Below are 13,749 nucleotides of genomic sequence, written 5' to 3'. Positions count from 1 at the left end.
TATTTTGCTTGCAATTTCTGAATCTGGTGTGAGTTTTGGTAGCAGTTTATTTCCGCAATCTTGTGCATTATAGCTTATGCCGTGAAAAACACCATGATATGCTGATACTATTTCTGTCACTGTTAGAACATTCTCTTCTTTGGTTTATTTTTTAACAAAAAATCTGGATAAAATATTACTCTGTTTAGTACTAGCTAAATTGTCTTTGTGTTTTTTGAAGCATAATGTACCTGTATAGCACGTTTTTCTTCACTCTTTATACTGAAGCTTTGGATGCATAACCTACACTCAGCAGTGTAATGGTTCACTTTCCGAATCCATTTAACCCATTCCTCTTTTTCTTACAACCTGTCGTCCTTAAAAATACAATACCTTTTAAGTTTCTTTTTCTTGGGCGATGGACTCGAATCTGATACCGGCCTTAGAGACATCCTCGACGAGAAAAAAAAAATACTTGTACACAAGAGAAATAGTTCGCAAATCACAGTAATAATAGTCCAGTACTTGGCACTCGCACACCGCATAGTAACAAGCCCGGCCAGTCGCGTTCTCTTGTTTCTTCGTTTCACGTTTATGCGATGACGCTGACAACCCTTCATTGTTGATAAAAACAAAGAGGAGCTGCAAAAGGGTGGATTTTAGGGCTGAAGAGGCTATCACTTCATCTAATTCTTTCTTAGTTATGAAAGGTTTGGACAGTTAGGATAATCAATCATGATAATAAATGCAAAGGGTACTTTGATTGAAATGAAACTACTTGCGTGATGTAATTTCCTACAGATATTCGTTTGTTCATCATTCATCCTCATCATATAGATTACAAAAAAAAGATGCAAAATAACGTGAGAAAGAATTTTAATTCTTGTTGGAGCTGCTGCTTCTTCTTTTTTTTTAAAATGCTGATGTGTTGTTCTTTTCTTTCAGAATCTTGAAGGATGTCCTTAATGTGACCAGTAACAGCAGCAACAGCTCCAGGTATGCAACAAGTTGAATACATTAACTCATTAGAACTCCAAAATTACTTTCTACAATAAAATAGCACCTTAAATTCCCTGTGTGCTGTGGATTAACAACACCATAATTTATGAAACAGTCAATCCACCAATACAACTACAGTACAATCCTGGATATTTGTGTGTACAATACATATTCTCACATTGTACACTCAATCCTCATAGTCCCATTAAAGCAACGTTACTAAATATTCCCGAATTTTACGCTTTCCCATATTTTGTTTATTTTCACCTCGGTCTCAATTCCATGCTATATTGAACGTGTGCACAAGAGAAGTGCAGCGAAAGTAGGTAATTGAGCAGTAGGACATGCAAAGTTGTGGCTAATTTTGTGTATTATAATTATAAATTATTTTCTTGGGTTTCTCATAAAATATTTACCTTTTGCATATTTGTATTTGAAGATTTACTGTGACATTATTTAATGAAACTTCATTTTTTATTCAAAAACATTCTCTACTACTATCATCAATATCATTTTCATTAATGTGCTTTTCAGAAAGCCAAATACAACCTTTGTCAGAAAAGTTCCAGGACTGAGCTCGTAAAAAATAATTTATTCAACTTACGGACTAATGCTCCTAGGTCTTGTCAAAATAGTCCCCTCGGCTACCTATGCACAGCTGCCACCGTTTCTGTAGGTCATGGAAGCAAGCAGAGAAAGCTTCATCCGGGATGCTTCTCAGCACATCTGTTGCAAAACTGTTTCGATTGCTACAATATCTTCATGACACTTCCCTTTTAGCGGCTTTTTCACATGGGGGGGAAACAAAACAAAATCGCACGGCGACAGTTCGGGTGAATATGGGAGATGTGGTAGAGCAGGGATACGATGCTAGTCCAGATTTTCTTGGACTCAAAGCAATAAGAACCACTGCCAAGATGCCGACAAATCAGGACGGCACCACCACATTGCTTGTCAAAAATGTTTCAGCTCGTCAATATAAAAGTTTTGATTTATCGTTTATCCTTCAAGCAGATATTCATGGTGCATCAAAAACCTTTAGCATAAAAAAATTTAATCATCTTTGTCTTTGGATCGTCTTGCACTGAATATCTGCCCTCTCAAAACCTTTTGTGCCAATCAAAGACACAGTTTCTCGATAATGCCTTGTCACATATACTTGCTGTATCATATTCCATGTTTCACTAGAGGTTTTTCTAACTTAACAGAGAATATAATGTTAACACTCTGCTCAGAATCCACGTCCATCACGTCACTCGAGTAACTTCCAACTAAATGTGCCAACAAGCCGAACAGTGGGTTGCAAATCACAGCCCTGCCACCTAGTGAGTTTACATGGAAACACTTCCAAGGCCATGATTATTCAGAACACATATCAGGTAACTGAATAACACCCATTTCTTGTGTTTCAATATCATAGGTAAAGAATAAAGAAATCAGTCCTGGAACTTTTCTGACAAAGGTTGTATGTATGTTTTTCATGGTATAGGAAGATTGATGAATTATCACGGATGAATAGTATAGTTTTTTTTAGTTGTCACATAAAATAATCAGAACTTCGTACATGTATTTTGTTTAATGTGTTTTTTTATATTATTTTTGGTTTGTACAAAACAGGCCTCAGCCTTCACTTCGACACGTCGCTCTCAATGCATTCTCTCTTAACTATGACAAAAAGTACACTACTATTTCAAAGAATAAGGAAAATGTGTCTCAGCTTGGCAACCCTAAACTGGAGGACAGGCAAAGCAGCAACAGCCCTGAGAAATTGACAAGCCCTTCAAAGGTAGGTTTTAATTCGTTTCAGGATTAAATACTAATACTGTGATTTTACATTTTCATGCATTATACATTCAATCATGATGGTCCAAACATAACAAAAAATATTTATAAAATTTTCCTTGATTTTTACATTTTCCTGCATTTTTAAGTTTGTGCAGCTTGGTCCCCTGAAAAATGTAAAATCGAGGTTCCACTGTATAGGAATTTCAACAACATTATGTAGAGAAATGAATTTCGCAATTAAAATGATTCTCATATGTGAAATTATTAATATTTTAAAGCAAAGCTGTGATAGATTGATATGTTATAGTTCTGATGGAAAACTTAATTTGATTTACTTAGAACTTTTGATTTAGAATCACTCTAAACTGCTTTGAATTATTACAATTTTCAAGTATTGTATTGGTGGAAATTAGTAAAAGTATCTGTTAAAAGTGGTATTCGTTCAACTCTAATGAAAAGTAAATGATATGTTGTTTTATTAATTTATTTGTATACAGTTCTATGCAATATCAAATAATTCACCATAAACTACTTTAGGTAGTGATTCAAGAACTTAGTATTAGACTAAAAGTGATGAGAGCATGTGCTGACATAGTAAAATATTGGATACTAAGCAAAATACAACTTAGTTTGCACACATCATTTGTTTAATTTTAGTGACCTCTGTTGTCCATATCATTTTTTTTTTGTTTTATCAACACATTTCAAAAATTTAAATTTAAAGATTTTGCTTGAATTTAATAATCAGGCCTTAAACTTTGTGAAGTATTCGAGATATTATTGATGTTACATTGAATATAGTCAAATCCATGCTATATACTGCCTATAATTATACAGATTAACCTCTTACTCGAACAAATATCATCAACACTAACATTCGTGTATGTTTAGTTTTTTTCAGGCAAACCACTCGTAAGTTCACCTAAACAGCATCAGCATCAGGCTGAAATAGATGATTTTGATCCAAATTCTCAAGATAGTGGATATGGTGCATATGTTTCAGAGAAAGATGAATCAAAAGGGAGATTCAGGTAAAATTTTAATGCTTCCACTCATAATTTTGTTCACAGCCAATGACTTACCCCTGACCAGAGATTTTCCTTTGATTGCTAGTCCAAGCAACTGTTACGCTTCACTCAACGCAAGTGAGACAAGTTGTGTGAAAATCCAATGGACGTAATTCCAATTTATAAAATTTACAGGAGAGAGAAAATAATGTATTCTTAGGAATATGTCAGACTAAAAAAAAAGTCACTAAATTGGAGATACATGATGCTACTTCACTGCTAGGGTGAAGAGACGTTGATCTGACTCCAAATAGAGCTCTTAAGAGGAGATAATGTTAAACAAAACCGAAAACAGCCTTTTTGGAGTTAACGTTCCTTTGGTTCTTACAGGACATCACACTAAAATGCTTCCGCCCAAAGAATGGACTTGGAAATTCTATTTTTGTCTTTTCTCTCGAAAGTCAGGGAGGGTCACGTGAACCGCTGAACCAATCGGCTGTGACCAGGTGCATTGGTGAGGGGAAATTCTCGTGGTGTTGTGAGTTGCCAAGTGTAAAACGAAACAGTTTTAAAAACTAACACAAGTAGAAAAGTTTTCTTTGATTGATGTAATTTCTTTTTTGTTTTAGTGTAATTTAATTTATTATTCATTTTTTTTATAATTAGGTTTTATATAAATATAATTTTTTAGGATAACATACACTTAATTAAAATAATTATAAATTTATATTATTAAAAATCTGTAGAAAAATAGAAAATTTAAAAAAAATAAACTATACACTGCAATAAATATTTACTTTTTTATATGTTTCTTCTCAAAAACTATATAATTTTAGGTACTTAATTATAAACAAACCTCTATTTATAACCTCAATTTACTAATCGGGAAATTCCCCTTAGCCAACCAATCAGCACAAGTCACATGATTTCACCATAGGGGAGGGGCATGACATTCCCGAGCCAGTATTATTGATGTGACATTCTTAACAGGTCAATGCTCACACATAGCTGTAAGTGCATCAATCTCCACACACACACACACAGGAATGTTTGGAATGCAAAAATTCTCATAACAAAAAAACTATTAATAGGAAATTCCCCTTAGCCAACCAATCAGCACAAGTCACATGACCCCCCCACAAGAGAAGAGAGGTCATGACATTCCCGAGCCAGTATTATTGATGAAACATTCTTAACAGGTCAGTGTCTTAATGTTCACACGCACCTGTAAGTGCATCAATCTCTACGCACACACTCAGGAATGTTTGGAATGCAAAGAATTCTCGTGACAAGACTATTGATTTGTCTTAGTAAAACTAGGTTGCATGAGAATTCTTACAACATTTGTGTTAATATTCAATTTGCTTGAAGTTAGTGTTTAAGAAAAAGAAATTAGAAACATCTGCAATAGATGGGGGATTTTGAAATTCAACCCTATTCAAAACAAATAAATAATTTTTTAAAAAAAATTAGTTATTTATTTACACTTAGAATTTTAAAAAAGTAAATTTTTTTAAAAAATAAGAGGAAATTATCTAAATCTTGTGATTTTTACTCTATAATAATTAAATATGTTGGGGATAATTATATATACTATACTGCAAGTAACTTTTAAAATCTAGATAATTGAAAATATATGCTTAAAATATACTGGTTTGAACTCAAAGTAAATTTTGCCCGATAAAAATGAGTAGTTGAGCTTTGATAATAAAAACATAATTATTTTTTATGCTATAAAAATGGTAAAATTTGGATTTTTTTTTGATATTTTCCCCTTGGAAAATTAGCTGAAATCGGGGTAAAATAAATAAATACAAAATAAATGTTTACAAACGTAGCACTCTACCTACTGTGACATGTTATTGGAATAGCATTTGTTCGTTACAGTATTCATCACAAATACCCACAGTTTGCTAGGTTTGAAATATTCTGATTTTTTGCATCCTGTACAGTCATATCCCTCCTTACAAAATTTCTTGGTACATCACCATTTTGAAAATAGTGGAAGGATATTGATTATTTGATTGATAAGGAACACAGTTTGACATGGACAATGGCCAAATCTTTTTCTGTTCATGTTGAATATGTGATTTTTGTTTCTACATGGTGACTAGCTGTTCTTCCAACTAAAATATTGTACAGACTTATACAAAAATATATCAGATGTGTGTGCATGAATGTGCTGGAAATATATATTTATGTTTGCAAAATTTATTTCAGATTTGCTGAGCCATTTGGGTGTGCTCCCAGGAAGCACCATATTGAACCTTCCCCAAACAAAGAAAATGCATTACCTGTTCCTACAGTTAATGTGACATCACCAAAACCAGAGCGTGCAGCAAAATCTAATTTATTTCGTAGGTTTTCATCTGGCAATGAATCATTAGATGATGAACTTTTGGATGGTTTTGATCAAGAAAAACATGTAAGTATTGTATTAATGTGATTTTGATTAATTATGTCTGAAAACAGCATTGTTCCTTTAACAACCATAACATAGAGTCTCTAGGTGAGCTGATAGTGTTGTGCATGTATTTTAGATGGTACAGTCATGGACAGTTCTGGGATCTAACATAATTTCAATGAGATTGCTTCAACCTAGGAGTGTCCGTGACTGTATATGGTGTTTACGACATATCTTGGGTAAAAGTCATTAAAGGTTTTATTTGATTTTGAAACTACAATTGTTATTCACCATAATTTTGGTGTTTTTCCCACAGCCTGTTTTTCTCTGGTCTGACTGTAAAGAAACCAAAAGGTAATTATGCCACCTTATGATTGGAGTGAGAATGAGATGGCTCCATTGTGTTCATGTTTTCTTTTGACATTCATTTTTATCCACAAGTGCCAAAGCAGTAAACAAACTGACCATGGTCCTTCAAGACGAAATTTTGGTGAACAATATGCACAAATTAATTTTAAAAAAAAGTTTGCCAAAGTTTTCACTACATTTTTCAGCTAAAAAATTAGGCTCGAACCCAGGTCTCTAGCACACTGTGTCACTGCTCTGCTACTGAGCTACCGAGCCAGCCTGGCTTTTTCTGATTTTTTGCTGTCACTATTTTGCCTGTGTGGAATTGTCTCTGCTAGTGCTACCGCAATGGAATATGTTGCCTTTGAAACACTGTAGACTCAACGTTGCTTTGTTCCTCCCAGCGTAGAGATGTAAATTACATGAAGATTTGGCACACACAGGAGATGTACTACATAGAATTTTTCAGCGAAAAATGCAAGCTTGACCAGCACTCAAACCCATGAAATGAATCTGTGGTCCTGTAAAAATGCCACCCACAATTTTTGCCTCTGACAGATTAGGAAACATTTTTTTGTGCACTGTAGAGCAGCTGACTCACTATCCAATGCTGTCACAAATTTGTTTGCCAACCCCAGTTTAATGTGAAGCGTTGGTAGGAGAATTTTCTCTCTGGGCACTAAAGCTGTGCTTATCACATTGTATTTTCATGGGATTAGCTCGTAGTTCTTGCTAGACTGTCCCAGAGGCAGAGAAAACAAGATTACTTTGTATTCCCACTTTGTAACCCAAGAAGAAAACCAATTATTTTGAAATCACCACATGTCCCACTGGTGTTTCTCATATTGGATTCTCCCCAACATCAACTACACACTTGAGTAACTTCCCTTCAAGTGGATGGAGTACGTGACTGGAATTGAAGGATACTGGTTGCCATTGTGTACTGAAAGCCAATTGCACTAAATAGACCACTTATATCAGAACAGTAGCACAGCAACTCTTCCACAGCAAAAAAACACGAAAACACCTCGTGTCTCTTTCTGTATTTTGTTATTCTTCAGGAAGGAAGTAGCAAGTTCCACTCCTTCAGCCATGAAGCTAAAAGTTCAGACTTATTTTTGGTAAATTCAGGTCTCTAATAAGGTCATCTAGCTCTTTCTGGTTCAGCAAATGGGAGTTTCTTGCTATCCTCATCATCAGTAACAGGGTCACCAGAACTGTCCAAATCACTGTCTTTTTCCGCAAATGTGGTTTGGATTGGATGCGATGGTATAGGAAGATCTTCACTGTGAGGAACAGGTGGTCGGGAGGATGGTATGTCAGGGTATTGTAGCTGACACCTGTTCTTCCCTCTTTTGAAATGTGTCAAGTCGATCATGCAAACAGCGTGCCTTTCCTGCTACCACACAACCAGTGTTCCAGTGTCGACCTGCAGTTACCACACCAAACATGTGGAGCCCATGGTTTGTCCAGATCACCAACAGCCATTCCAAAGTACGCTTTATAGGCTTCACAAAATTTTGTCCCTGGCACAATGACATGTTTAACTTGCTTTGGCCCAATATAGTATCCACATACATAACAGAACGAGTCTGCATGTAATTTGCACTTCTGACCTGCTGACATGCTCCATAACAAAGCAAATGAACTTAATGCAGATTTACACACACCCAGACTGAAGTAGTAGACATGGTGGCGAAAAAACAACCTTGAAACAAACCACCACAAGGCCAAAGTAGGAATTCAGGTGCACGCTTGTACCTTTCAAATTTACGCACCGATAAAAACAACTAGATAAACCACACAGATGAGGTAGACATGAAGGGGAGTTTCGAACTACGCGAGTTAAAATCAACAGCAACTGTGCTTGCATCTAGCAACTGTAAGAGTAAATACACTCATATTGCTGTGGCTAAGCCAGCAGTGCGAGAGAACAAAATATGCTAATATCTTTCAAAATGTTGATATCTCGACAACATTGTTGCCGGATTTATGTTCAGTGGGTCGAAATCTATAAGAATTCATCACAAAACAATGATAAGCAAAATCTTGTTGACCAGTGTAATTAATTGATTTTTCTCAAATTTTTGGAAATGTTGATGTAATCCATTACTCGTGACGTTACTACACACACATTTTCATAACTACAAAGTGTACCTTCTTGCTAAACATGGTCCCAACACTGTCATACTAGAAATGTCAGGGTATGTTATTTTTCTGCTTGAAGTCAATACACTAGTCAACTGCTACATTGCTTTTGAAACAACAAGGCACAAAATTTTGAGAACCTTAACGTGGTGTTTTATTATCCAGGAGACCGTATTCAATATGATACATGCAGTTTAAATTACGATATTGAAATTTAGCCCTGAACAGTACTCCGACCTTTTTGCATATGTGAATTTATGTGCAAACTTTTGCATACATGGCAGGCATATTTTGAATCTATGAGCATGGAATGCTGGAAAGTGCTATAGATAGACCAAAATACATAAACATATACACTAGTATTTTGAAAAACTAAATATGCTGACCAAGGCAGTAATTTATTTATTAAAAACATAAACTAAAATGTAACGTTTCAACCTTCTAGCAAGGTCTTCATCAGACTCTGTATCAAGTACAAAAGTAACAAGATACACAAAAAGGGGCATTATATATACACAAACATTACTCCCTCCAGACTATTAGAAAGTTGTTAGGAACTTTCTAGCAGGTGGCTTTCACTTTCCAACTGTACTTTCACCTAAAAGGCTAAACATAATTACTTTCATATAGAATGTGAAGAGATATTTATATAGAATATCTCACGCTCTTTTTCCTTCATTTTTCTCCCTTCTCCTCTCATCTTTCTCTCTTGTCCTTTCCACTCTTTCTAACACATTCTTCCATTCTTTGTTTAACTTCAGTCCCCCATTCCAGTTCATTATGTCTTAAACACACGAGAGAAACAGGACATGACATAGAGTGGGATGAGGCTAAGCAGATAGGAAGGGAGAAGAGAATGCTAGTGAGAAAATGGAAGGAAGCCAAGGAAATAGAGAAGAAAGGTGAAGTCTGATGAAGACCTTGCTGGAAGGTTGAAACGTTACGTTTTAGTTTATGTTTTTAATAAATAAATTACTGCCTTGGTCAGCATATTTAGTTTTTCATAATCATGGAAACAAGGCTTATGGTGTTATAACTAGTATTTTGTCAATATGTAAACATCTGACTGTTTGGAGAATCTTTGTATCAAATAAGGAACTTAACAGAGTTCCAAGGTAATGGGAGGTCAATAATTGCAAATTGCCACCCTCAATTTAACTTCATTTTTATTTTTTTTACAGGATGAAGATACCCAGCTTCCGCAAGGGATTAGTTTCCTTCTATCTGGACCTATAGTTCAACATCAGAACTCCTCAAACCAACCTTCTGCATCTTCAAAGCCAGAAGAAAAGCTCAAGACTTCAGTTTCATCTTTCAGACGTTGCCTTTCCCTCACTGAAAATGTTACTCCTGTTTCAAGCCGAGTAAGTGTTTCTTTAAATTTATAACTCAAAACTATTTTTTCTTAGGTAAAATTTGAAAAGTTACATGCTATAAAGAGAAGAGTTTCTATGTAATTTTTATAAGGCATAGTTTACACTGCGTGCCATTTTTACTTTTTCAGTATTGTAATTTTGTTTCACAAAATTGCAAATAACACTGGCACACTTTATTTTTCATTAGCCGCATTTGAGCTTTTGCACATGTTTCACCAAGCCAAACTGTGATGAACTTGACACAATATAATATTGTATGCCTTGCATTCATGATGCATTTTATGTCTCCTTTAATCTCCTTTAATTTTGATGACTTAATTTGTTGTAGGCCAGAAGCTGTTTATTTAAGTCATCGGAAACAAGAGCTGTTTGCAGCAGTTTTGGTTCACCTCTTCTCGAGGAATCAAGTCCTTCACAGTTCAGATCCTCTGTATCTTTCAAGAGGCCAGATCCACCATGTGGACCTTTGAGTCCTATTCAGAACAAAAGAAGGAAATCAACTTCCTTGGAAGGAATTGGAGACAAGGGAGAGTCTGGTTTTCTGTTCCGGCACTCTTTGGAAAAGAAACCAACACCAAAATTACAACGTAGTTACTCTGAAACAGAAGCTACAATCAAGAGGGCAGTGTTGATATGTAAGTGTTGCATTTCATATGTTAATGGTGGTCAATTGGTACTCCCTCTGTGTTGATAGCCATAGATATATATCAATGTATTGCTTTATCAGTAAGATTTCTGCTACTTCTATAAATAGGCTGTAATTGATTTAAATTTCTAAATATGAGATTATTTTTCTGAGGCAAAACCCACTGCAGTCATTTTGTTACGTCACTAGTGAACCATTGAATGTCTTCACTGACTGCTTGCTCTTTCGTATTGCATAGGGAGAATATTGCTACAAGTAAATTTTATAATAATACTTTCTTGATACCTGTTAAAATTTAATATACACGGTGTCCTGAAAAGAGTGTGCCCTTCGCAAAACATTTATTCTCAGCCCCGTGATGTGGTATGGCCATGCTTTCTACAACAACATGAAGGTAATCTGTTTTGTTAACATATGTTACAAGTTTAAAAGCTTATTTTCAGCCAACCTTTGTGTCAGAGTGGTTATTCCTGCATGTTCCACTGAAGACTGAGCAAAGTGCATTGTCTGGTTCAGTGAGTTCCTGCATAAGTTGCACCTTGTAAACCTTCAGTTGTAAACAAATAAAGCAACTTGCGGCTCACTTTTGAACCTGGTGCCTGGAACTGTGCTGGAAGGCTTGCCGAACTCTATCCACTTCCTCCACAAAACATGATTGTGCTTTTTACCATTGGACAGGCAACCTATCTCCAGGAATTGCATATACCAATGCTTAATGGAGCTCTTATCTGGTAGATCAAACCTAAACTGATATCGAAAACTGCATTGAACTGTGATCACAGATGTCAGTTTCTGTTGTTTGGACAGCACCAGTTTGCACAAACAATTTGCATTTGCACAGTGACTATTTCGAGTGAAACTTCTGCAGTCTAGTTGCAATCAGTGCTTGTTACAGATCTTTCCGCACACTGGTCACTTAGAATGAAATAGCTTTTTCTGGATGCCCTGTATATACTGGTCTATCACTGATTACATAACATAATTTTCATAAAAAGGTGATATTTCAGACCATGTGTCATCAAACATGTTAAAACATGAGATAAAATAACAATGCTTACCTTGTTTTGTCTTCCAAATTTTTGGTCTGACCTTAATTGAAGCTGACATCACTCTGTTAGCTGCGAGAAATGCCTGACCGCTTCAGTGATATCTAATTTTTTATACTATTTTAATCTTTCAACTATTTTAACAATGTTTTTAACTTCTTCGCAGCTCATTCTCTTCTCTCATCCCTGATGAAGTATCAGGGAAGAAATTATTTTTGTAAAAGTTGGATGTATTTAAATTGGATAACTTCTAAACTTGCTTGGCATTTGAGTAGTGACTGAAGTGGCATTTGCTTGTATGTGATATTAATTATGTTCATTCTATCTGTTTGCACTTAATAGCAACTCAAGAACCTCATCTCATTGGCGACTTCAGCAAACCGTATATGCTACCATTGATGGATGGGAGGCACCAAGATTTGAAGAGCATTTCCTGCCACACATTGGCAGCTCTCATGAGAGGGGACTTTGAAGATGAAATTTCCAGCTTCACTGTTGTTGACTGCCGGTAAGTATCACGATACTGAAATATACGCTTCTTAACCACTTGCCTGATTAACCCAAGTGGAATTTGTTTTTGCTTTACATATTATTTACCCGAGTTATCTCGTTGAAATCGTACAACTGCAATGCACTTTTCTGCCAACCCAGACAGTCTCGTTTGAGCTTTAATAGGTGTTAATTCCTGTTTTGGCCACTAGGTGGAAGGTGTAGATAGCTTGTCGAGGTACTGCTGCCATCTACCAGATTCCCGTGACACTACGTAGTTGTCGCCTTTCCAGTGATGTGAGGAAAGAAGATTTGTTGCGAGTCAAGATACTATTGCCCAGATTGCGATGTTGCACTCTGTGTTAGCCCATGCTTTTGGGTTTATCACACTGTGGCTAACATTTGATGTGAGACAGTATGTGTGATAGTCTGTAAACTTGGACAGCATTAAAATGTGAAGACATTTTATTTTCGACAGTTTATATGCTATTTTCAAACATTTGTAGTACTTTCCATATATGTATGAGTTAACTCGGGTTAATAATTATGGAGGTTTTTTGAATAGTTTTGTGACCTTATTTGATCCCAAAAATAGAATTTCGTTACTGTTCCTTAATTGCCGATATTGGTACAATACAAACACACAATAAAAAAATGTGTAAAATATGGACCATTTTTGGGAAAATAATGTGTCAGGCAACTGGTTAAACAAGTTCAACATGGATTGCAATAGGGCAGTTGTTGATATTCTGATTATTTCCTACTTCTCTTATTTCCTACTTCTCTTATTTCCTACTTCTCTGGTGGTTCTTCTCCATTTACAAAGTCATGAGTACAAGGCCAGTGTGCATAACTAGATGAAAATTCTCACGAAGGCCAAATTATTGTATCCTAGTGATTTGTGTCTGATCGTTGACTTGTTCATTCATTAACTACCTACCACAATTCCACCCACTGTTGAAGTATTCATACAATTTTAGGGCTTACATTGGATAATATAAAACTGTATGTTTTTATCGAACCAAAAAAAAAGACACAAATAAATATGATCGATTGTTAGAGCCACATATTTATGGTGAATAAAAGATTGAGATTTTGGTACAAAATACCTAGTCACATTTCAGGATCAGAAGCAGTATATAAAATGGCATTTCGGTGTTAAAATGGTGAATGAAACCTTACTTACTGTACTTATTACACAATTTAAACATTTTCCACGTAATAGCACATTTATGTAGTTTTTAGCAGTCCATTTTTGCTTCTCAAATATTTACAGCGAAATTGATCAATTTTCCATGATTTTCATAACTCTCAAGTTAATTCAGACTTCAGAAAGTGATGTATCTGTCATAAATTCTAAATTTCTCATTTTGCAGTTCATTTCGCATCATTTCGTGACAAGATGGTAGGAAAATATATATCTCACCTTTCAAAAACATGAAAAATGAACATTACAGTGTGTTATTTCACATTGTTTTTTCATCGAAAACAAAATATGCATGCCCCTATTCATTGTCTTTTA

At 35.4% G+C, this 13,749-nt stretch overlaps 1 protein-coding gene across 2 annotated transcripts in view; it reads left to right on the top strand.

Moving 5' to 3' along the window:
• LOC145999033 (M-phase inducer phosphatase-like) overlaps nt 1–13,749 on the top strand; it is a 73,416-nt gene that overhangs the window by 52,760 nt on the left and 6,907 nt on the right. For both annotated transcript variants that reach the window (XM_083135954.1, XM_083135964.1), the window contains 7 exons: nt 925–975; nt 2,596–2,764; nt 3,655–3,794; nt 5,991–6,195; nt 9,852–10,034; nt 10,375–10,681; nt 12,081–12,246. In XM_083135954.1, coding sequence (XP_082992080.1) covers nt 925–975; nt 2,596–2,764; nt 3,655–3,794; nt 5,991–6,195; nt 9,852–10,034; nt 10,375–10,681; nt 12,081–12,246 — 1,221 coding nt within the window. The remainder of the gene's footprint in view (nt 1–924; nt 976–2,595; nt 2,765–3,654; nt 3,795–5,990; nt 6,196–9,851; nt 10,035–10,374; nt 10,682–12,080; nt 12,247–13,749) is intronic.

Source organism: Lepisma saccharinum, chromosome 1 (assembly GCF_977018435.1).
Source record: "Lepisma saccharinum chromosome 1, izLepSacc3.1, whole genome shotgun sequence".
NCBI classification, from domain to species: domain Eukaryota; kingdom Metazoa; phylum Arthropoda; class Insecta; order Zygentoma; family Lepismatidae; genus Lepisma; species Lepisma saccharinum.
This window is presented reverse-complemented; position numbering and strand designations above follow the sequence as displayed.